Source organism: Hylaeus anthracinus, unplaced genomic scaffold, assembly GCF_026225885.1.
Source record: "Hylaeus anthracinus isolate JK02 unplaced genomic scaffold, UHH_iyHylAnth1.0_haploid 0, whole genome shotgun sequence".
In the NCBI taxonomy this organism is placed as follows: domain Eukaryota; kingdom Metazoa; phylum Arthropoda; class Insecta; order Hymenoptera; family Colletidae; genus Hylaeus; species Hylaeus anthracinus.
In genome coordinates, this window is record NW_026533254.1 from 7976531 (window position 1) to 8000798 (window position 24268).

Consider the following 24268-nt stretch of genomic DNA (forward strand, 5'->3'; position numbering starts at 1 on the left):
TAAACACGACTAGACGACTATAAAATGATACAATTTGTGCATATAAACAAGAAAGTCTAAGATTGCAACCTAAAAGATAGAAACTTTCTAATATGTGCTTTAGAAGTTACATTATTTAATACAACATGATTCCTGTTAGCACATTCTGTAACGAAATAGCTCCAAGTGCAAAGAATTAAAAATAGTAAACAAAATGATGATACGAGAAAAGTATGATTTAAATACAGTTAATGAAATTAAATCATGGTGCCAATTAATGACTAAGTACGTCGAGTACTCAGCGGTATAATAGTTTTATGCGCACCTTTTGTCGCGCAACACGTAGCTCAGCTAAAAGCGACTGCGTATTTCCGTAGCGCGGTCAGGATTTTTTAAATTTATATTTACACCCTTAATTATGTACAAAAACGTATTATTTTTGTTTGAAATAATCTATTAAAATGTTGGCGTTTAATTTGATAAACTCTGGCTTGGTTTCCGCCCAGATAGCCAGTCCGTGAAATATATAATCAATTTCTGATTCTATTTCACTATGTTGCGAATCCGTGTTGTCTTCTTTTATCACTATGGATTCTTCTTTCTCACATTCGGAAATCCATTCCGTAATGTCATTCTCATTAATTATTTCACCAAATTGTTGCATATCTTCTGGTACGCAGTCATTTGAATCCTGTCTTTCAGAAGTGTTATCCAAAGACGATCGACATAAAATATGTCTCCACAAATTTTGAATGGTTGTTGCTGTTATCATGTCCCATGCCTCTGCAATCATATCGATGCAGTCTTTTATATCATAATCCAAATAAAATTGTTGAACTCCTATGTCATGCTGCAATACCCGACAAAGTAGTTTGTGCCTGAATAACTTTTTGCATTTAGTAATTATACTTTGGTCCATGGGTTGCATTCTTGAAGTTGTATTGGATGGCAGAAACATTTGCTTAAATTGACAATCTTCCAGTGCTTCTTCAGAGAGTATGAGTCCTTTCGAATTGTTCACTAACAGTAATACTTTCCCTACGCGATTCTGTTGCACCTGGTATTCCTTTACACTCTGTTTAAAATAATTGGTGTACCAATCGTTAAAAATAGGTTCAGTAATCCAGCTATTTGGTTCATTTTTGTATACCACTGGCAAAAGTTGCATACAATGTTTTAATGCTCTTGGATTTGCATATTTGTGTACAAAGAGGATTGGCAGTTTGTGCGCGCCAGTAGTATTGGCACAAAGTGCCACAGTGATACAATCTTTTTTTATTTTTCTGCTGTTCACCCATTGTTCACCTTCATGAAGCAGTAGTCTTTGCGGAAGAGCTTTCCACATTAAGCTCATCACATCCATAACATAGACATCATCTTCAAAGATATCTTCGTCTGTTAATATACGATTTAATTCCTCTGGAAATTTCTCTGGAGCAAATGCATTCACGCCAACCCACTCTCGGTAGACACCACCAAGACGTAAATTGTGTCTTCTCTTAAAACACTCGAGCCAACCGTTGCTCGCCACAAAATTTGAGGGACCACCGAATTCTATATGCAATTCCATCGCTTTCTTCTGCAAGAGATTATTCGTCAGAACATCTCCTAACGCTCGCCTCTCCATAACCCAGGTGTACAACCGACTGTCAACAATTCCGTGTAGCACTGGTCGAATTCTTTTCGAATGTAAACAACTAGTACAATCCGAAAATTGACGAATCGACGTCGCATTTTTTCGATATTTTTGTATAGTTCTTTTGTGGAGACCATATTCAGCAGCGAGTTTATCCGGAGAGACACCTTCTTCTAATTTCTGGAGAATCTCCAGACGTTTCTCGTAGGTAATTTGTTGTATTTTTCCTGCAGAACTGGACGCCATCTTGACAATTTCTTTTTACATACACCCACATATACTACATTACTGAACTATACTAGCCATTGAGCTCTGAGTTAATACTATCATACTGTGATACTAGCATACTAGCTAATACTAGCATAGCTCAGTGTACTAGACGATTTGACCATAATATGGTCGAAGACAGACGAAAATTATTTTAATAATTTTCATAATAATTATATTCATCTCTCACGAAACATATAAGAAAATGAAAAAAGTTTCTAAAATAATTAGTTGTAGGCCCCAATAAGTCTAGATTCGTCCCTGGATACATACAGGGTGTCCCAAAAATGTTGTAATACCTTGAAAGAGGTGGTTCGAGAGATGATTTGAAACAACTTTTTCCTTAGCGAAAATGTTGTCCGAGGCTTCGTTGAGGAGATATTAACGGAAAACACTGATCAATCAGAACGTGCGGATACCGTTGGAGCGGCCGCGGTAGCGAAGGCTATGTGCTAAGCGGCCACGCTTGTACGCGAACAAGCGACTCGACGTGCATCGAAGGACATTGGACACGGCCGCTTAGCTCGTAGCCTTCGCTACCACGGCCGTTCCAACGGTATACGCGCGCTCTGATTGGTTCGGGGTTTTCTGTTAATATCTCCTTAATGAAGCCTCGGACAACATTTTCGCTAAGGAAAAACTTGTTTTAAATCACCTCCCGAACCACCCCTTTCAATGTGTTACAACATTTTTTGGACACCCTGTATACTGATTATTCAAAAATTCGATTATATATAAATTATAAAAGAACTTACTTTTAGAGGCTCTAACGTTTATAATAATTTTCAAACGGAAATAAACCTAATATACTCTTAGATAGAATGCAGTAAACCAATGTGGACCAATGAGATACTTTCACAGTTGCATGGTTTGTTTACCTGTGGTTCTTTGAGTTGAACGCAATATAGATTTGTCGAAGTATCGTTGCTTCGTATTCTCCGTTAAAATGGAAAAATGAAACGACGAGTTTGCTATCTATATGATAAATGAGAAAGGATCTAACGAAGTTTGACAGTTGACAAGTCTTCCTAAGGTGTTATGAAGTGGTATTGTCAGGTGCTACATTCAATTATGTGCATGGATATTTCGTATAACTTGCTGGTATATAATAATAGTAATTAATTATAATACACAGAAATATGATTAATTAAACAAGAAAGTATCGTAAAATGTAATTTATTGCTTGAATTAAGTAATATGACGTGGATATAATAATCAAAACCCGACATCGTTATGGATAATAATTTATCTACTCATGTTTTTGAAACGTTTTAAATTTGACAATTTGTTAAGGTAAGGATAACTGATATCGTGTCACGAAATTCACGGCAGAATCATCAAAATTATACTGTTACAATTGACCGTTTAATTTAGATTAGCGATTTTATAATCATTTACGAAATGGCCTCTGCTATGGAACAGCAACAGCAGCAAACCACCCTAGAATTTTATCAGGCAATGGCTGATTTTAAAAACATGTTTCCACAAATGGATGATGATGTGATTGAGGTAAAATAAATTAATAGAAATATAAAATGAAAGAAATATATACGTAACAATTGTTATAAATCTTTTACATTGGGCATTCAATTTATGTGCGAAATGATTTTATTTAAAATCTTTATGTTACTTACTTTTACTATTTAGGCAGTACTAAGGTCTAATCAAGGAGCTGTAGATACAACAATTGATCAGTTACTTGCTATGAGTACTGACAATGAAAATGAAAAGATCAGAAGTGAATTAGAACAAAATGAAAAATCACCGAGTACCTCTAAATCACCAAAAAAGGACCCTGTTAAGTCCTTGAGAAATATACATAAATGGCAACCTGCTTTACTAGGACCATTACCAGAGACATTTCTTAAACTTTCCCATCAAGTTCCAAAAGAAAAGTTTGATTCTGCGTATTCGACAGATTATTCCATGTTGGAAGATGCAAGAATCGCTATGTTTCTTCAGAATGAAGAATTCATGGCTGAATTACGTTGGAATGAAGATTTTTTGTCAACCTTAGAAAGTGGTACATGGCATACTTTCATAATTTCCATAATTATTACCATTATGTAAATAGCACTTAAATGAATATTTTTTTTTTTTAGATGCAAAAATACCAGGAACAAATCTTGAAAAATGCAGTGGTCAGGTTGGTCACGACGATGAGGACCTTTTTAAAGAAAGGCTCAAAAATATGGGCAAAAGTATGAGAGTTTATTTACTTAATACATGCAGTTACTAATAATTATATAATTCTATCATTTTTACTTCGATTATATTCTTGTAGTGTCTCGGCGTAAATTTGCACAACTTACTAAAGTCTTTACACGCAATAAAAAACGAGGAGGAAGGCAGTTACTACCACCGACAGCTTCTTGCGATGACTTACTGGACCCTGAAGAGTCATCTAGATCTCAGTCTTAAAAGTTTTATCATCTTTCTTATTTTATTAATGGAAAACAATTTCGGCATGTGTTATTCGAAAGCAAGGAAGAAGCATATCTAAATTAACGTAATTGAATGAAAAATAAGAAGAAAGATATAGATTGGAATCGTTTTTCCTGTAAAAATTCAGTAAATTAGAAATTAATTAGCAATTCACATTTATGTTTTGTGCAGTAAATAATGCACTAATACTTATAAAGTTGCTTGGATACAATTTGACTTAAAAATTCAGAAAGATCAAAACGCAGAATATAGAACTAATACTCTTAGATATTATATAAAACAAAATGCAAAGCTGCAAAATATTTCGTATTTTAATAACTTATTACAAATAAGTACACTCTCTACATAGTAACAGAACAATAATTACTACAACTATACTATTAAGATAAGGACTTATGAAGCTTTGATGGAAAACATTATTCTTTCTGTTACTGCAAAGTGGTGAAATTTATTAGTTTTATGCATGGCATATTGTTTATAAAATTAACCATTATAATGTTGATATTGTTTTAAGAAATTTATAGTTGTTTTTGTTTTATAGAAACTTTGAATGATTTATATTAATTTGAAAGGTACTATTCGTAGTAATTAGTAAATGTTGTTAAAGTATACAGCAAACAATGTTTACAGATATTAAACAAACATAGTAAAAGATTTAGCGAAAGTGTTAAGAGTAAAAATGACAGCTGATATTTGTGATTTTGTATTTAATTTGTAAGTTATAGGAAAATTTACTTGTAAATTAAATATCGTGAAGGACGTCTAAATTCACTAATGTAGAAAAAAAGACTTCGTTTTATATTCCCGTTGCGGTAATGAGTTATATGTATAAGTACATTTTCTAAAATACTCAGTTATTTATAGCTATAGTTGTAAGTGCAATTAATTCTAGTCAGTTCGTCTAGCCATTACTTATTTAAAAGTAAATATCAAGCATTGTAATATTGTTGGTTTAGAAAACATTTATATAAATGAGCATAGTTACTGTTTGCAAATTCAGTGATATGTGCCACAGGCATAAAAATAAATTAAAGAAATACTAAGCTCAAATATACTGATATAAAAACAAACTACACAGTTTTTAGTGATCCTTTGATAAATCAGACCTTCTTTAACATACAAACCTATATCTTTATTTTCTTTGTGGTAATGTATAATAAAGTTACAAAAGGATTATGAAAATAAAATAAAATTTATAATATATGAAATGTTTTAAAGCTGTTTCTATTAGACATACAATTGTATAGTATAATGTACAATTTCGTGGTCTTTAAATCGTAATAGTGTAAATTATCAAACAAAATTAAATTTAAGATTGATCAGCAATCCAATGATGCATTTTATTAAACTTACAGTATTTCTCATTTTAAAGTATTATGTATCGGATTGTTTAAAAAATACTCTGGCCCCAGACAAACTGTAATAGAGTAACTGAAATTCAGCACTCCTTTCCTTTAAGCGTTTTAGCGTTAATGCTCTTGTTTGTTGCAATTTTTCATCTCCGTGATCACTTTTACTTTCTGCAGCTTGTTTTTCAGCATTTATATGTTGTTCAACTGTTTTAAACCAATGTAAACCATCTAGTTCTGATGACTGATCTAACAGAGCATTTATATATGCAATTCCCATTGCAAAACCATCATCGGTAAAAGCTGCACCTATTTGGTTCTTTTTAAACATTTTCTCTTTATTTGATATCGAGTTATCAACAAAGCTTAATGTTAACGGAGGTACAATAGCATAAAATTGTTGCAAATGATGCGATTCCGCATCTCGAAAAGCAGAAGCAAATACATCGACGAGAAGTTTGAAATATTGTATACCCTCTGTAAAATTTCGCACCAAATTTGCAATATCATCCTCCAAGCATCTTGCTGCAGCTTGAGTTATTGCACTGTAATTTAAATTTTTGCACAACAATTCAAATGATACAGACGAGTCGATATTTGGCAAAAACGAAATGGCATTCGAACTCGCATGTAGTCCACCAGATCTGATTAACCGTACATATCCTAACGCATTTCCAATCTGAGTTATTAATTGCCGAAATTGATCTAAATAACTTAAATCATCGGATGTCATACCCAAGTTTCTAATTCCTTTTTGAAATTTTTCTGCCCTTTCATACGTGTAAGGTGTTGCACCATTTTCTCTTTGAGCTTTAATAAACCTTATATCTCGCATTAATCTTGATTTTATATGCTCATCAAAAAGGAATTGCGAAAATGTATGCAGCTTTACACGAAGAAATTGATATACGAAATTAACTGTTGTACTCATAATACCAGTTCCATGTGTCCTAATTGAATTTGCTATATGCCTAATTCCAATGGTATTCAAATGTTTATTATTGCTAACATGTTCAATAAAAGTTTGCGTGTTTAGATTATACAAATATTTTGAAACAAATACATGAATGTTTCTCATAATCTCTAAGGCATCTAAGCCTTGTTCCAAAGTTTGTGTAGGTAAATGATTTTGTACAGTATCAAGATTCAGTTTATAATGAGCAAGAGCATGCATCATTCTGTATGTTCTCCAGTCATGTAGTTTCACTGTAGTAAGATTATAAAACATATCATCGAGATAATGTTCAATAAATCTCTTTGCATATATCATATTGTTAGCTAGAGGTAATGGCAGAGATTGTATTACTCTTCCACCATCTTTTACTCCAATAGTAAATGGATTAGTAGAATCCAATTTTAAATGTGCATGAACATGAAGTCTCAAGTCTGTTTCAATCTCACGGCAAACAGGTTCCAATATGGTTTTGGTTAACATTTCTTTCAATAGCACAATTCTTTTCTCCTTCAAATCTAATCCTTCTTGTTCACTAATGGTACTGTTAAATGCACTAAACAGATGAACAATGTGATTTATATTCAAATTACTATCTGTTACAAAAGAGAAGTAAGCTGGAATTATATTTTGGTGATGCAGCAATATAGAATAATCACAGATTTCAGAAACAATACTATGTAATTCAGCAATGGTGTCATAGTTATCTAACAAAAATCTTAATTTCACCATATCTTCTTCTTTGAATGTATCTGTTAATTGACTAGCACATGCTACAGCACATCTGATTATTAGTCTTCTATCTGCACTTGCTGGTCCATTTAACATCTTCATACTCAAACCTATTAGCGATAATGTATCTAATCTTTCTTTGCTGTAACCTTTATCTTTTTGTATCAAACCTTTCCGTGCATTTTCTAATGCAACTAAAATGTAGTAACTCAGATATTGTAACACCTGACTTTGTGATTGCACTATAAGTGGTCCTAATATATAAAATGTATTTTGTAAAGATTTTTGTACTTCTATTAGCCTACAGATTAACTGAACAGTGTTGCGATTCATTGGTTTAATAAGTGCAGCATGCATATTCATTATAAAAGATATAGTTTCTTTAATTTGTGATAACAAAATAACTAAATCTACAAGTAAAGATTGTTTCTGTCCAATATCTGAAACTTGAAGATGTGTTTTCATCAGAATATGTGGCATTTCGATGCACCATGTCACAGCTTTATGAATTAAATTGTTTACAGTCTGAGATAATTTCTGTATCCTTAAGCACAATATCTTGTCTCCTATTTGGGGAGTAACAGCACTATTACCAGCTTCTTTCTGCAGAAACTCACACAAAAATTTGCTGGGTATCCATATAACGCTTCCAGTTAAAGTAACAGCATAAAACTTTTTATTATTTTCAATTACTCTTTTAAGTAATCTTTTATCGCAGGTACCGAATAATTTCATTGCGACAACAACACCAATGTTTACTCTGATCCAATTTTTATTTGAAGTTATAACGTTGTTGGACTTATTTTCTACATCTAACATTATATTTTTGAGATAACTAGTAATCTGCTCATTCATCATGGGACCTTTATTTATATCCATTACATGTTCAATGGTTCTAGAAAATATGACTTTCTTTAATAAATGTTCTTGTAAGTCCTTTAACAATTTATCGAATGTATGGAGTTTTGATTCCATTATACCAAACTGAGATGGATTATGCATAATAGAACGCACATGTATTCTGTACTTCTTCCATTGTTCCAACAGAGATGGTTGAGATTCGATAATTTCATCCAATGTTAGAACAATTACAAATAAATCGATGTAGTGTTCTATTAATACAGGCAAATAAACCTCGTTAGAATGACCTGATAAACTTGATAATTGTTCAGTTGTCAAATGTGCAACAGTCCATACTCTATTCACATAAACAAATAGGTCTTGTAAATCAGAAAGAAGAGATGTAATATTGTTTTGATTATTCTCAATGTCTCTTTCTCCATGTGCAAACAGCTTTTTATAGAAAGTTTTAGCTTCTAGTTCAAGAAGTTTAATTTCTCTGCACATACCAACAACAGCGGCAAGTACTTTTAATAAATATTTATTTTCAATTTTTATTAGATATATAGGACTAACATCTTCAACAGGTTTGTAAACAAGTCGAAGGGGACCTTCTATAAAATATTCAAACGTAGAATCTTTCCTCCAGGTTTTTTCTGATAATTTCTCAAGGAACTGTCCATATTTTCGTAAATGTATTGAACCGGCTGCTTTGTATATGGTCTCGTCTTTCTTTGAGTTCCATGTCGAAGATTCTATCATTGCGACGTCGGTTCACTCTTGAGGTACTAATCAACCTATTTATGTCAAAACGGTGCTTCTATCAGCAAAAAAAGACACTCGAAATATGGTTTTTAAATAAGTGTCATATTCTTTAATAATTTACATAACTTCCATTAGAGTTTTGTACTTTTCAATAGAACTTCTAACAACCTCTTCAGTATTGTTACACACTGTTGTTTTCCACATGTTCACAACAGTCAAATCAAAGGAGATACTAGACGAAATGTTCCATTCATTCCTTTGTATTCCTTCGAAAATATAAAAATTAATTTACTGACTGAACTGCTTGTACATAATTTGATGTAACTCAACTATATATTATATACAATACAATAGCTTTTATTAACACCACGAAAGTGCTTTTATCAGAAAGAAGAGGAAAGTATATTGGTATATAGCAAGGTATAGAATAAATCAGTGTTTCTCAAACCTCACTTTCTTGTAAATGTCCTCGATAAAAAAAACTGGTTGTCAGTAGAAAGAAAATTTTTGGCGAAATAACTAAAATTTTAGTATACTCACATACAAAATATGTATTTATATTTTTAAAATTTGTATTTAATTTGTATATTAGAGTTATGTATAATCGTTCAAGAACAGTTATGTCTTGTTTTTAGTGTAGCATATGTTCATTATTATTTATATACATAAATAATAACTTCAGAGATGGACAAGACCCCAGGCTTCGAATAAATCTGAAGTTTGCCGATGTGTTTGTCTCGTTTCTTTCTTTGTAAAATGTTCAAAAGAGAAAACGAGACAAACATATCGGAAAACTTCAGATTTATTCGAAGCCTAGGGGTTTACCCATCTCTGTTCTATTGTATCTGTATCCATCTGGGGGTCGATTCTGTAACTTTTATCGTGGTGAAAATGCGAGCCAACTCACAACTCTTGATTCTGTAACTTTCATGTTACTTGTACTAGTAACAAATTAATTTCCACATCATTCCTAGATGACCTAACTTTTTCCTTAACGAAAATATTGAAAACCCCGACCAATCAGAGCCCGAGTATGCCGATGGAGCAGCACGTCTAGCGGGTACTCTAAGGTAAAGTTAATAATAACTCTAAACTGAGTATATACATATTCAGTTATACGTATTCAAATTCGCGCGCGCTTTCTACATCGTCCGATGTGTGCGCCGCCTGGCGTTGATTCCTTGTACTAGCAACGCTAATGGCGGAACAATCCTATTTGAGACGCTAAAATATGTTTCTCGAGCTCGAATTTGCGCACAAATCTTGTTACAAATATGAAATAAGTGAAATTAATCCGCGTTAGCTTTAGACATCAATTGTTTCGTTGATGAAGAAATAATTCGTGATATTATACGTCCTAAGCGTACCGTTTGCAGCTGTAGCTTGTGTTCACGGAAAAGGAGACGCTTCGAGAACGGACATAGAAGGTACGTTCACCTTTATCCTTCTAAATGTTTATTTTTACACCATTTAAATTTCATGTTTCTTCTTACATCTAATTTTTCCTTTGAAAATAATTAATAGAATATGTGTTGAATCAAGTTGGAACTCTGAAAAGGATGAATTCATAGAAAAATGGCATTATACTTCTTTCAATCAATTTTTTAACTGATATAACATTTAAAATGTAAGTTGTGGAAGAGGTTCATTTTTCTCCTGACAAAATGATATAGTTCGTATTAGTATATTTCTTACTATTTGATATCTTGGTGAAATAAAATGTGTTTAATATTATCTCCTTTAATGCGCAGTTTAAATTCATTTTTATCCATAAATACAAAAGTGGTACACACTTTGGAATCGTTATGTCATTCCATATTTGTAATTGTAATCATACAGCGATAAAACTCTTGGATCAAATTTTGATGAAGTAAACATGCAGCCAATGTGTATGTTAAATTATTTGCAACGTTTTCAATAACAAACCATCTAGTCCTTCATGAATATTTTTTTTATTCTATTAACCAATATCCTTATATTCTAAATTACAATAAGTATGTCCAAATAAAGGATCAAGAGCTTTAGAACATAGAAAGGCAAAAACACTTTCGAATGTATAAAAGATAAACAACTTTTTATGCTTTATTTGTTTGATAATAATTTCAATCTGAATTATAAAATAAAATTATATTTCGCATTGCATGAATAAAAGTTAATTTGAATAACTGTTGAATGCAATAATATACAGTATTTGTATTTGTCCATTATTCAAGCAAAGTTTGATCCAGTTCTGGTATAAAGATCAATACTTTATGTAGATTAACATTTTATTGCTTGAATGCTTGTCATTTACAAATGTCAATAATACTTGTCTCATAAAGTTTATCATTCAAAATTTATAAGTATGGATGTCATAATCTTTACACCATTATATCACTTGAATTTGCAATTACATTGTTATTTTAGAACTATATACACCATGCAATTCTAAGAAAGTTAGTCAATTAGATGATACACATTTTTAGACACACGCAAAGGGATATACTTTTGTTAACAGTAATTTAGTTATTTATTACTGTATCTTCATTTATGGAACTATATTAACCTCTTGAGGGATGTTATAAATTTCTTGTAGCTATATCTTTGTTTTTATATCAAAATTACCGTTACCATCACAGTACCTTTTAGAATGAAAAAATATACAATATTAAAATGAGCTCGTGTTATGCTATATTTATTTTATCTATTGTAATCGTTTTTACATTAATATTTATTTAATATATTTCATATAATGATGAGAGCATACAATGCTATCTCAACAACAGATAAGAAAGTATTGCATGTCATAGAAAAAAGACGATTAATAGATTATCGCGTGTAAACTAAAATAAACTATATCAAAATTTTGTTGTAAAAAGATTCGAAACATAAAATTCGTCCCTCGAGGGGTTAATTGGTAATTATGTTATCATTCTCGAAGAGGGCTCGCAACTCTCGATAGAAACCTCGAAAAAAAGACAATATTTTCCTGGAATCTCATCGAATAACTACGAAGTAGGGAATGTATACAGTTGGATTTGTGTTATACTGGGTTCAGCAAGTAATATTTCGGGCAATCGTTGTTGACTTCGATCAGAAGGCGCGCCCTTGAACGACCATACCAGTTCGGGGAAAGGTCGATTCGAAGAGAACCGGGTATAATCGTCATAAAGGAGTTTGTTTGTTTGTGATAAGCTGCCTGGCTCTACCACAGGGTAACAGATACGATAACAGGCTCTATGAGGCCCATATATGCGACCAGTTGAAATGGGAGCATAGCGTGTCTCTCGATTTCTCCGTCGAAACGTTCCTGGAATCCTTTCTGAAATAGTCCTCGATCTATCGATGAACGACCCATGTCGGTTCTATGCAGTAACCTTTAAGCCACCATTCTATGTATAATTGTTACCTTACGGGAGGCTTTCTAATTTACGTGCGGTTAGAATGCAGCGTTATAAAACCGTTTGTGTTCCCTGGAAAACAATTATTACAAACTGCTTGGAAATATTGCGATATACATATTTAGAGCTGTTGCAACAACTGAAAGGCTCAACCGCTTAAAATTCAACTCGAGTACAACTCGTTTTTAACCGACTTCAAAAAAGGAGGAGGTTACTCTATTCGTCATGCTCTTTTTCTTTTTTCTTTTAATGTCTATTTCCCGATTACGCCGAATTGGCTTGACCAATCGCATTGAAACTTCGCGCATCTGATGGTGCATCACTACCACTTGGTCCCGTAAAAAAAAATTGACCTTGGTTCATTTTCATCATTTCACTTATGTTCGGCCTGAAATCGATGAAACCTTACATTTTGCTACCAGGCAGATTTTCGCGAAGATCACATTTGCAAAAATGTATGAATTTAATTATTTTTTATAGTTGTTATTGCAAAATTCCTATTATATGATGTAACTCGGCAAGGAATTAATCGATCAAGATGGAAACTTCCACATTTAATGACAAATATACACAGTGTCCCAAAAATGTTGTAAAACCTTGAAAGGGGTGGTTCGGGAGATGATTGGAAACAACTTTTTCCTTAGCAAAAATGTTGTCCGAGGCTTCGTTGAGGAGATATTAAAGGAAAACACTGACCAATCAGAGCGCGCGTATACCGTTTGAGCGGCCGCGGTAGCGTATGCACGCGACCGCTTATCGCGTAGCCTACGCTCAACCGGCATACTCGCGCTCTGATTGGTCAGGGTTTTTGCTTAATATCTCCTTAACGAAGCCTCGGACAACATTTTCGCTAAGGAAAAAGTTGTTTCAAATCACCTCCTGAACCATCCCTTTCAAGGTGTTACAACATTTTTGGGACACCCTGTATATCGAAACGATTGTTTCAAGTGAAGTAATTACAAAATGTATACAATTCGAAAAATAAAATAACATTAAAACATATTATCTTAATTGTAAACATAATAAATATATTATTTTGTAATTCCGAGTATAAAAAGGTAAATAAAATATACTTGTGATTCTAAGTAAGATTTAAAAATTAAATATCGAATGTCTTTTCTTTGGAAAATATACGTGCAGATATATCATGCGAATATTGTAATGGAAATAAGCATTATGTTATCGAACAATTGATGATGCTGTAGTTCACTTAAAAGGTGCTCGTTCACCACAGGATATGAATGCCTGCTTAAAAGAAATGACACATGGTCTGCTAGGATGCATGTTTCAGACTCGTGACTCACGCTGCCAGGTGTTCTTCTTCGCGCCCCAAGTAGCATCAGCAGGGAACGTTTTCCTTATGGTTTAGGTTTAGAGTTCCAAAATTTCAAAGTCACTAATTAATATACTAGCTTTTGCTAATAAATAGTATTTTTGAAATTTTATTTTATGCGAAACATTACAAAGTAAACAAATTGGCTGTACACATTGACTGACTCATATTTAATTCTTTAATGTAACATACTTAATTATTTTATTTTACATTGTAAACGAAGTTATAAAGCGGCAAAATGAAAATTGTCAAGTGTTCAAATATTAAAGTTGCTCACTGTACGTGTACAAAATATTGGACGTTGTTCAGATATTCGAACAACAAAGCGATATTACACATTCGTTTCTTCCATACAGGATTGTCGATTAATATTATACTATTACGTATTACGAACACGTTTTAGAAGAATCGTTTTAAGCGACGTAATTACAAAATGTAATTTAATCATAATTATTTTATCTTTGCATTCCAAAAGAAATATAAAGTGTTATATAAAGCGACAAAGCGAAAATTGTCAAGTGTTCAAATATTAAAGTTGCTCATTGTACAAACATATAATGTATACTGCCACGGGATATACGAAACAAAAATGTGAGCAATATCGCGAAATTCTTGAAAAAATGATAAGTTTTTAGATAAGATTTCGGTATTTCCAGTGAAAGTGTTAAAGAGAAATAAATGAAACCTTTGGTGTATAGAATTTAGGAGATCGGGGAATTCACAAAATGTTTGAAATGGTGGGAGACGGGAGGGAGTAACGTATTTTGTTGAGAGAAACTCGTATTGTGCGACCAGCTGGATTCTTACGGATTTATTCTTGGAAATGAACAAGAATAACGTGTCTTAGGTACGCGCCTGCCTTTCTCTCTCTCCATCTCTCCTTTTCCGTTCTCTCTAGGCCTCCGTGTGCCTTCCTTCTCTCTTTCTCTCTTGTCTCTCTTTTTTCGTCTCAGAATTCTCCATCAATCGTCAGATACGACTATCACTTTCTCTTTCTCTTTCTTTTTCTCTTTCTCTTTCTCTCCCGGGAACCATATGAATATTCTCAGATGCACACAAATTTCGCTGCACATTCGAAAACAGTCAACAAACAAACAATTACCTTCGATATTTTTACTCGATCCACCGATTGTAGAACACCGTCGTAAACAGAGAATACCAATTATTATAAATATAAATATGTACTCTGTGATAAATCTTATTTACCTCGACAAATGCTTTCGATTAACATCTCTTGGACTACGAGATTATTAGCTTTCTCTTGTTAAATAACTGTTTTCCTTTCTTTCTCGCAACGAATGGGAAATGAAATTCTTCCTTGAATTCCTGGCACATATTGTCATTTCTTAATTTTTCAATCGTTGTGCTCTTCAAAGTTTACTCAAGAAGCCTTAAAAAAACAAGATTGAAATGTATAGAAAAATATGCTTCGAATATACTTTTGCGTAGAATATTGTCATTTCTTGATTTTTCGATCCCTGTGTTCTTCAAAGTTTGCTTAAGAAACCTTAAAAAACAAGATCGAAATGTATAGAAAAGTGTCCTTCGAATATACTTTTGCGTACATTCGCTTGGACGGATTATTTAAAAGTTTGTGTAAATAACGGGATAATTTTCGGTAACTGGTCCTGTTACGTTAAAATCTATCTTCGTCCGAATAACACTCCATGTAATGTTTTGCCATTATCGCGTAGTGGGGGTTTGTCTGGCAGCGGGTAACGATTGGCAGCCAAGATCGCAAGTGTACGACGTCAAATAATCGGAATTCGTGACGTTTGGATGAGAGATCCACGGAAATACGAACTCGTGAGTGTCACGGGAATTGTAACTCGCGAACGAATATTCCGATTTTACGTTACTATTCCGCACAGATAAGGTGACGGTCAAGAATAACGAAGCGTAGCGTTTGGGTCACGAGTAAGAACTTGTTTATTTTTCAGAAAGCGGGATATTATATGCATTTGGTGTACGCGACTTTTGGACAGGTTCTTAGGGGTGTTATCCTGTTTACAGGAAATAGATAGAATATTGAATGATGATGCCATAGCGCAGACGAGTCGCACGTAAATCAGTTTAAAAGGAGTTTTATATATACAGGGTGTCCCAAAAGTCGGGGAGGAGCCGGAAACGGGGGGTAGCTGAGATGATTCTGAACAAGAATTTCTTCAGCAAAAATATCGGATGGGGCTTCGTTAAGGAGATATTAACCGAAAACCCCGACCAATCAGAGCGCGCGTAGACCATTGGAGCGGCCGCGGTAGCGAAGGCTACGCGCTAGGCGGCAGCGTCAATGTCCTTCGATGCACGTCGAGTCACTTGTTCGCGTACAAGCGCGGCCGCCAGCGCGTAAGCCTTCGCTACTGTGGCCGCTCGAACGGTCTACGCGCGCTCTGATTGGTCGGGGTTTTCTCTTAATATCTCCTTAACGAAGCCCCATCCGACATTTTTGCAAAGGAAATTGTTGTTCAGAATCGTCTTAGCTACCCCCCATTTCCGGCTCCTCCCCGACTTTTGGGACACCCTGTATATATAAATCTCTTAAGCTGGCAGGACCAAATCAGCAGAATCATATCGGACTGAGTGGAATATTTAGTAATTATTTTGTACTAATTTGTACCACAAGCAGTAATTTTGTACTTCCTGTCATTTTTAACAAAAACCGTGGCGACAGCTTAATATTAAACTAGTAGGACCAAACCTCCCAGGAAGCCAGGAAGTAAAGCTTCTTCTTGAAGCAGTTCCCTGATTTAGGAAATTGCGCAAAAAATATGAAGGAGTTTTGATAATAAGTAGGGTTTTGCCCATCACTGTTCAGCACTAAATGTATTCGCTGTGTTTGATTCATTTTCATTAATTTTGACGTTTGGCCTTGGTCCTGTATTTTAGGAAGGTCCCACAAACAAGTATACAATGTTTTATCAAAATCAGGGTGTAATACTCGGCGGTGGTTCCTTGTCAGACTCGTCCGACTCGCCCGCTCTGCGGAGAGAGCCGAGTTGACCGAGAACGAGTTGATTCGAGCGAGTTAGAAAAGTCCATCGAGCCTAGAAAAATTCGCCGAGCAGGATCTCGGCGAATGGAGTCTGTCGCTCGTTTTATAGTAGCGTGGTAGGAGAAGCAGCTGAGCATTTCTTTCCACATTCAGAACAGAATCCAGAAATAGCAGCCTCGTTTTCATCGGGCAGCCATGTATCTATGGGTATTACCATTTCTATGCAGAAAAATCTGCTGTAATACCGACCGGTCAAATCGGAGAGATCACGTGCCGTGTCTACCCCCTTAAGGTCGATTCAGACTATACGACAACGGACCGTCACGTTCCGGCAACGACACGTACCGGCACCGACACGACGCTGTATAAATGTTGGACATTGGGACAAAAAATAAACATACAAATTTTAAAACCTGAATACATTTTAATGAATCTTTAAACCTTTGACAATTATGTTTCATAGTATTATTACGTTTCGCTTCACTATTTACCTCGTGGCATTTGAAATTAGTCACGTTGATCTATTTATCTTTTCTTTAATTTACGTTGTAATTCTTATATTTTACGACTTTACCAAAATAATGTGTGCTAATATCTAATGCTGAGGTTGTAATAATTCTGAAATAAGCAGAAAGATGATTTGAATGTACAACTTTGAACTGAACTTTGTTACATTTGATTATAGAGGTTATAAATGGTTCTTAAATTTTGAGAAAGAAGCGACTAAATGCAAAAACTACGTGAACGATTACACTCTACATACTTCTTACAAACAAATGGTGCGAAGTTTTGTCTGGGCGAATTTAGGCGATTTTTATAAATGAATAAAACATTTATAACTTCTACAATCAAATGTAACAAAGTTCTGTTGTACATTTAAATCATCTTTCAGAATTATTACAACCTCAACATTAGATATTGCACACGTTATTTTGGTAAAGTCGTATAATACAAGAATTACAACGTAAATTAGAGAAAAGATAAATAGATGAACGTGACTAATTTCAAATGCCACGAGGTAAATAGTGAAGCAAAACGTAATAATACTATGAAACATAATTGTCAAAGGTTTAAAGATTCATTAAAATGTATTCAGGTTTTAAAATTTGTATGTTTATTTTTTGTCCCAATGTCCAACATTTGTACAGTGTCGTCCCACTGTGGCCCAGTGTCCGAGGGTTAAGTGTGAATAGTTCCATTAAAACGCGTGTTTTAATGTTTTGTCGTGTCGGTGCCGATACGTGTCGTTGCCGGAACGTGACGGTCCGTGTCGTATAGTCTGAATCGACCTTTATTGCTGCCTCAACCAGTTTTCCACGATTTCCACCACCACCAACCGGACAGCTGGATCACGTGCCTACCCCCACTCCGCTTCGCTGCAAGAGCAATTATAGATTCATTCAGATGTAGCCGCGCCAGTGCTATCCCGACTCCCGTGGCGCAGAGGTCGTTCTCCCGATCTCTTGATATTTCACCTTTCAAACGTTGAAAAATAAACGTGCCGTCGCGAAGAAAACTTGTACTACTCGTTATTGCGGTTCCCTCTGCATTACCACGGCAGTATAAAAGTTGAAGAACTCCTATTGTACTCCAAAGGGGGAATTATTTTTAGCTGTACTATTTTCGAGACGTGAGGTGAAAGTGGAAGTGCCTTTTCAGAGAAAGTTTCGTAGGGTATTTCTCCCTGATTAACATCGAATTACAAAAGTAACTTTGGTAAGCATGCTTCTCGGAAATCTGCTGTTCTTTCTTTTCTTTTTTTCTTAAATTCTTTTTGTGACAGTTGAACATTGTCTTATCATTTTTCCTCGTCAAATTCTCGTTCTTAATAAATTTGCATTTCTTTTAACCTTTCGATTATGAATATTAAATGGATTTCGTTGTTGTCGGCAATACCTACGCGCTTTTATGATTATTTTTTCCCGGAATGTCGTGAACTTTTCGTTCGTTGAACGGATCCCATTCGCTTTAACGAGAAAACATATTAAATGTTTTATGTTCGTTGTATCTCTAATGCTAACAGACTTAGGGTTGCCGGTATAGTCGTATCATTTCTTTTTTTTTTTTTTTTCTTGTTTTTCTTGTTTCTTCTGAATTACTTTATAAGAAACGATTATTAAGTATGTTTGCATATTTAGTTCATTTTTTATATTATAATTTACCTAAACGCTTCATGGCATAATAGTTTGAAAATTTCAATTTTCTTTTTTTCAATTAATGAAATTTACAATTTCAAAGAAACTTTGTATTGGCCGAAGTATTTATTAGTATTTTAAATCCCGTAGAAATTACAAGTTTCATTGAAATATAATTATAACAATACTAAAGTAAATCGTATAATTACATTTAACTTTGTAGAGAATATTATTAAGTTACCCCCGGTACTATTTAAAAAAAACTATTCGATAAATCCAATCACGTGAATATAAATACACGAATACGTATACTAAATATACAAATATATTTAATGTTTGTTTTACTTCTTTTAGTATGCTATATATAAACAAAAAAAAAAATAAAAAAAATTGAAAGTAATCGATGACTGGATATTGACGTTTTAAATGCTTGTGACAACAAAAGAGTAACGTACACGGAAGCAGGTTCATTTCCCCGAAGCCTTGTAAAATAAAATTCAAGCTTATCTGTGAGAGATAAAATCCGTGTTACCACTCATTCGGGGAACCTCTTCTCATTTATACTTGCTGGAAATCTTGCCCGATAACGAGGCCAACTACAGTATCATTCAGCAATGGTGACTGTTAAATTGCAATTCCCAAGAATCTATTTATTTTGATTGCAAACAATTTCATTCAATTGTACTCGGAATTCCAATTATGTTTTTTTTTTTTTGTTTGTAGTTGAATGTTTGCACGCGAATGTTTCTGCGGTAATATCTTTCTTTTTTTATAGCTGTTGTAAAGGTTAACGTGGGAAAGATTTTCATTGATACCTCTTTAAATAATTAATGAAATGAAATTTAATAATCGTTCACATTTACAAATTCTCGCTGTAAATCGGTAATTAACATAACAAATTGTAACATAAAAACTATTTTACTATTTAGTATACTGGTCGAGGACAGATAAAATTTTATTCGAATACAAACACACTTCTTCATTAAAAATAATCCATTCTATAATTCGAATCCTACTTTCTGTTTAACAAATAACGGATAAATAGTTGATTATTTTTTCCATTCATTATTTTGTCTGGATTCGATTCGATGAAAGTTTAATTTTTTGATTCGTCGATCATAATTTATGAACGAGCCTGTAATCCAAGGGCCGTGGAGGCATCGATGAAGTTGACCAGTAAAATTAGCATTGGCTACGGCGAACTGTATGTATTTCGCAGGCGTACGCAGGTCATTAGCCCAGTTCGTCGTTTTCCGAGAAGACGAATTTCTAGCTAGACCCCTCCGAACAGGGTAGACCCACCAAACCCTTCTCTCGATTTATGATGCTTTCGAACCACCTTGTAACCGTCCAACGTGCATCGTAAAACTCGTTCGTTGCATCTTAAAATTTATGCACTCCTCCTTCGGCCCTCTGTTATCGCTATACATATTTGAACAGAGTAATCACATATTAGCATTCTCATTCGTTGACTTAACGATTTTTATTCATTTGTTTGCAAATTTTCCCATCTCGTGCAATCTTTTATAAACGTTAATGTTATTTTATACATAATTACATTATATAAACGTGGACATGTATTTTTCAATTATTTTATCATCTAATAGACCGTTTATATAACAATTTATTTGCCTGCATATGTAACAGGTTAGATAGAAATAGCAAATACAATTTAATTACAATTTGTCCAATATATTATGTGTGATAGATATATTTACTAATTTGAGAATTTTTTTTTTTTTTTTTTTTTTTTTATTTATTTTAATTTGAGAAATTCGTATTTGTCGTTGAGAACTGTTTGCGTAATATTTAGAAGTTTTGACTCAGCATTTTAGCAGGTAGATTATTTTACATAATTGTTTTGCATGCACATCTTTAAATGATTAATTACAGTCTTCGTCAGAAATTTAGATAAAGTAACAGCAAAAATAGCATCAAGAAACGAAAAACCATCACGTTCGTTGATTTATTTTTTTTTTTTTTTACATTTCCTCGAACATTTCCGTAAGTTCTTTTTTGCATTGAAGCATTGATAAACATGTCACATAAGTTCAGCTTCGTAATTGTTTCATATATATATAATAAAAATATATATATATGTATATATATTTTTTCATTCTTTTCGTATTTAAAAAGTACCAAATTCTTTCTGTAAAATTTTATAAATATACCACATTAGTTTCTTTACGTTTCGCTTATATTGTACGCTATATTCTTGTTGATGACACGTAGGTGTTTGAGGAATGAAAAAAAAAAAGTATTTCTGCGAATTTCTTCTATTTTTGTAGCCCTCCGTCAGGACCTCGTTCTATTTCCTCAAATAAAGCCACGACGTACAATTCTGCGAAGTCCCTCTTTGCTCGAAGATTTCTTTTTTTATCTCTCTTTCTCCTTTCGTCATTTCCACTCTCTTTAGCATTCCAGCGACAGAAGAGAACAGATGGTCGGTAAAAAAAAAAATAGACGGGTCGAGTAGAGATAAACGAAAAAAGTAGAAATTAACGAACGTTAAAATATAAAGCGTTAATCGAACGATATTTAAAGAAAAACAATTGAAACGTGCGAAAGCAAAGCATAACAAATATTTTTGAGACTACAAGTAGCTTCTAATTTATTTATTTTATAATTATACACCCTGTATACATTTGAATCCAAATAAATGAATCGGAAGGCACTTTTAGTTATCCTCGAAATATTTATTATCCATTGTTTCGCCAATTATAATTTATTTAGTATTAATAATTATAACTATAATCGGCGAAACAAAGGTAATAAATATTTCGAGGATACCTAAAAATAGCTTTCAATTTATTTTTTTGGATTCAAATGTATTCTAACTCATTTAACTCGATTCCGCGAATATACGATGCAATAAAAGCAAAAAAATGGACGCATAAAAAGCTGTTGCGTAAGTAGAGAACTTTAAAAAAAAAAAAAAAGAAGTAAAAACGTGCCGAGCAGGTAATGTAACAATTTATTTGAATATTAAAACGTTTCTATCTGCAGCGTTTCAATCGAATGAATGGTTAAATTTTTGTTTGATCGTTGTAAAACATTTATACATTCATTCCTTACGTAAATCATTTATATATTCGCATTATTATTTATTTTGCAATTCGAATGCTAATTATGGCTTGGCAAGTAACCGATACGATAGTTTATCTTTTATTTCTTATTTGAAATTTTTAGCGGAAATTATAAACGCGGCGCCAAGTAATCTCGAAGGGAAGTTTGCGCGAGGCATTGAAATTTATAGGCTAATTGTGGGAAGACAGTAGATATTCAGGAAAGATAACAAAAAAATCGTCTATTTCAAATATAGTTGAGCTATTCTTCCGTTATGACCTTTAAATGAACAAAAAACGTGGGCAGTCGCCTTAGGTACTATATATTTCAATGTCATTTAATTTAACATTGCATATCGGTTATGGATTGGTGATTATTATTTCAGAGAAGTCTCGATAACAAAGTCGACTTGCGTCACGACATGAAACAATTCCGTATTTGATTACTTCACGATTCTACGAAATAATGTTTGACGATACTTCTAATTTACGACCGTGAACAACATTTGTTTGTTTGCCAATAAATTTGTTGAACGTGTAAAAACGTTATTTTTTCATTAAGTAATTTTCGTTCGAACGTGAAAATCACCGAAAGGGATTCGAAAATTCTTTTATCAACGTTCAGCAAATTTTGTTTGGACTTGTTGCCAATAAGTTTATTTGTGACGCTTTAATTCATCGTTTATATTTCACAATGTAGAAACACGGCCAAATTTTGCTATCGAGGTAATGCACTTCTTAGAAAACAACGTATTTATAACTTTTATAAATAAATGTTTAGGTACTATTTATACCGTGCCAATGCAATTTTAATCTTGAATATTGAACAATATTATAAAATTGACACAAAAATGCAAAAAAAGAGAACAGTCTTGTCTTAATAAATTATTATTTGAGAATAGCATGGGGTAGAATTGTTTAATTATAAGGTGTTGTAAATAGTATTTTATGGATATTTTTTTACAAGCCTGTAATTTTCAAAATTTTAAAGTCACTCATACTTCTTTCTTAATATTCATCTTAATTTCTATCTCATTATTTTGTTCGTACCATCCAAAATATAAGAAAAATTAATTTTTTTTTATTAGTATTACGTGACTCGCTCAAACTTTATTTAAAGTTGAATCAACTCTTTGCTTGAGTTTATAGTTATAACCATAATTTTATTTGCAAATATATAATTTCGATTCGAGTAATGTTTATATTTAGATTCGTGAAAAATGTTAACTGTTATTGGAGGGTCTGATATCCAATTTACGTTATCTTGTCTATCGATTCGAGAACTGAGGGACCGCGAAGAATACAAAGAATTTTTTTGTAGAAACGTTTACGGGGTTCCGGATAATAACAATTTGTCGATGACGTGATGTGAAATCGTTTCTTCAAATCGCCACTGACAGCCGTCCCTTTTATTCGACACAATGAATATTTATTCTTTTTTTAATCGTGACACAATTCCGGCGAAAGTGTTTTATTTAGTGGAATGTTGCGTGGCGAGTAAAATATTGATTCTTTTCTTCTGATTCTGTTCGTAGAAAAATCTAATAAGCTTCAACATTACACAAAGTGAAAACATACTTTACCATTACAATAAAGTATTTTTTCTTCGCGTACGAAGACCTAGTTTTCAAAAGGAAACAATTAAATTACGTCGTCTGTGTTACTTTTACAAACCAATTCATTTGAATTTATAATAAGGTAGAATTTTTTGCAATAAAGCACACGTGGTACATTTCGTTTACAATCGAAGCGTAGAAATAAAAAGGAATTAGGAATCGCAGAGTTAAAGATAGCATTATACAGGATTATTTTGTTTACCTCGGAATACATCCCAAACTTTGCCATTTAAATTGGTATTTGCAAGTGGTGTGCATCGTATATTTTTATTTCAGTTTAAAGCTGGATTCAAATTATATGCACACGATTTATCTCGCACGCGATGAACAAATATTTGAAAGAAGAAAAAAGCTCTGAATATGTTTGACGAATACAAGGAAACGAGTAGTCAGGGAAGTGGAGTGAGGTGGTAGGTTGCGAGTGAGAGTGTGGTATGGTGACAGGAAGGTAGGGGAGTAGTGAGAGTTGGAGTGGGGAGTGCGAGAGGCCAAGAACAACTTCTAAATGGGGGCTTGGCCTTCTAGCGTTGCGAAACGTTCGTGGAAAAGCGGCTCTGTGCCGCTTTACTAACACTTGGACGTTTCCCTGCCACGTGGCCCATTAAAAACACAATGAGAAAGGAAGGCAACCCGAGGTGCCCGCAACAATGTCGAAAGAGATTCGTCTCTATTCCTGTCAAGATCACTAGAGACCCTCTAATAACAGTCACGAAATAATGTTGTCTGATTCTGATTTCTCTCTCTCTCTCTCTCTCTCTCTCTCTCTCTCTCTCTCTCTCTCT

General features: G+C 33.5%; 4 protein-coding genes across 6 annotated transcripts in view; 2 read left to right on the forward strand and 2 right to left on the reverse strand.

The window, feature by feature from the left end:
- Nucleotides 1-24: 24 nt before the first annotated feature.
- On the reverse strand, nucleotides 25-2046 carry LOC128887832 (jerky protein homolog-like). Its single transcript, XM_054144211.1, has one exon. The coding sequence runs from the start codon at nucleotides 1859-1861 to the stop codon at nucleotides 413-415; it is 1449 nt and encodes a 482-aa protein (XP_054000186.1). The 5' UTR covers nucleotides 1862-2046; the 3' UTR covers nucleotides 25-412.
- A 712-nt stretch (nucleotides 2047-2758) lies between these two features.
- On the forward strand, nucleotides 2759-4976 carry LOC128887928 (CUE domain-containing protein 1). Of its 2 annotated transcripts, none has more exons than XM_054144435.1 (6): nucleotides 2759-2938; nucleotides 3018-3175; nucleotides 3257-3391; nucleotides 3530-3905; nucleotides 3985-4083; nucleotides 4167-4976. In XM_054144435.1, the coding sequence occupies exons 3-6, from the start codon at nucleotides 3284-3286 to the stop codon at nucleotides 4301-4303; spliced, it is 720 nt and encodes a 239-aa protein (XP_054000410.1). In that variant the 5' UTR covers nucleotides 2759-2938; nucleotides 3018-3175; nucleotides 3257-3283; the 3' UTR covers nucleotides 4304-4976. The 2 variants fall into 2 exon arrangements, with proteins under 2 accessions (XP_054000410.1, XP_054000421.1); XM_054144446.1 differs by having other exon boundaries at nucleotides 2759-2928.
- Nucleotides 4977-5117: 141 nt separating this feature from the next.
- LOC128887746 (WASH complex subunit 4) lies at nucleotides 5118-9572 on the reverse strand. The gene has a single exon (XM_054143973.1). The coding sequence runs from the start codon at nucleotides 8960-8962 to the stop codon at nucleotides 5702-5704; it is 3261 nt and encodes a 1086-aa protein (XP_053999948.1). The 5' UTR covers nucleotides 8963-9572; the 3' UTR covers nucleotides 5118-5701.
- Nucleotides 9573-10186: 614 nt separating this feature from the next.
- Nucleotides 10187-24268, forward strand: part of LOC128887790 (uncharacterized) — a 21811-nt gene continuing 7729 nt past the window's right edge. The window contains exon 1 of one of the 2 annotated variants that reach the window (XM_054144138.1): nucleotides 10187-10392. The gene's annotated coding sequence lies outside the window, so the exon portion shown is untranslated. Of the gene's footprint in view, nucleotides 10393-18091; nucleotides 18387-24268 lie in introns of those variants that run through there. The other variant, XM_054144129.1, reaches the window with a different exon arrangement.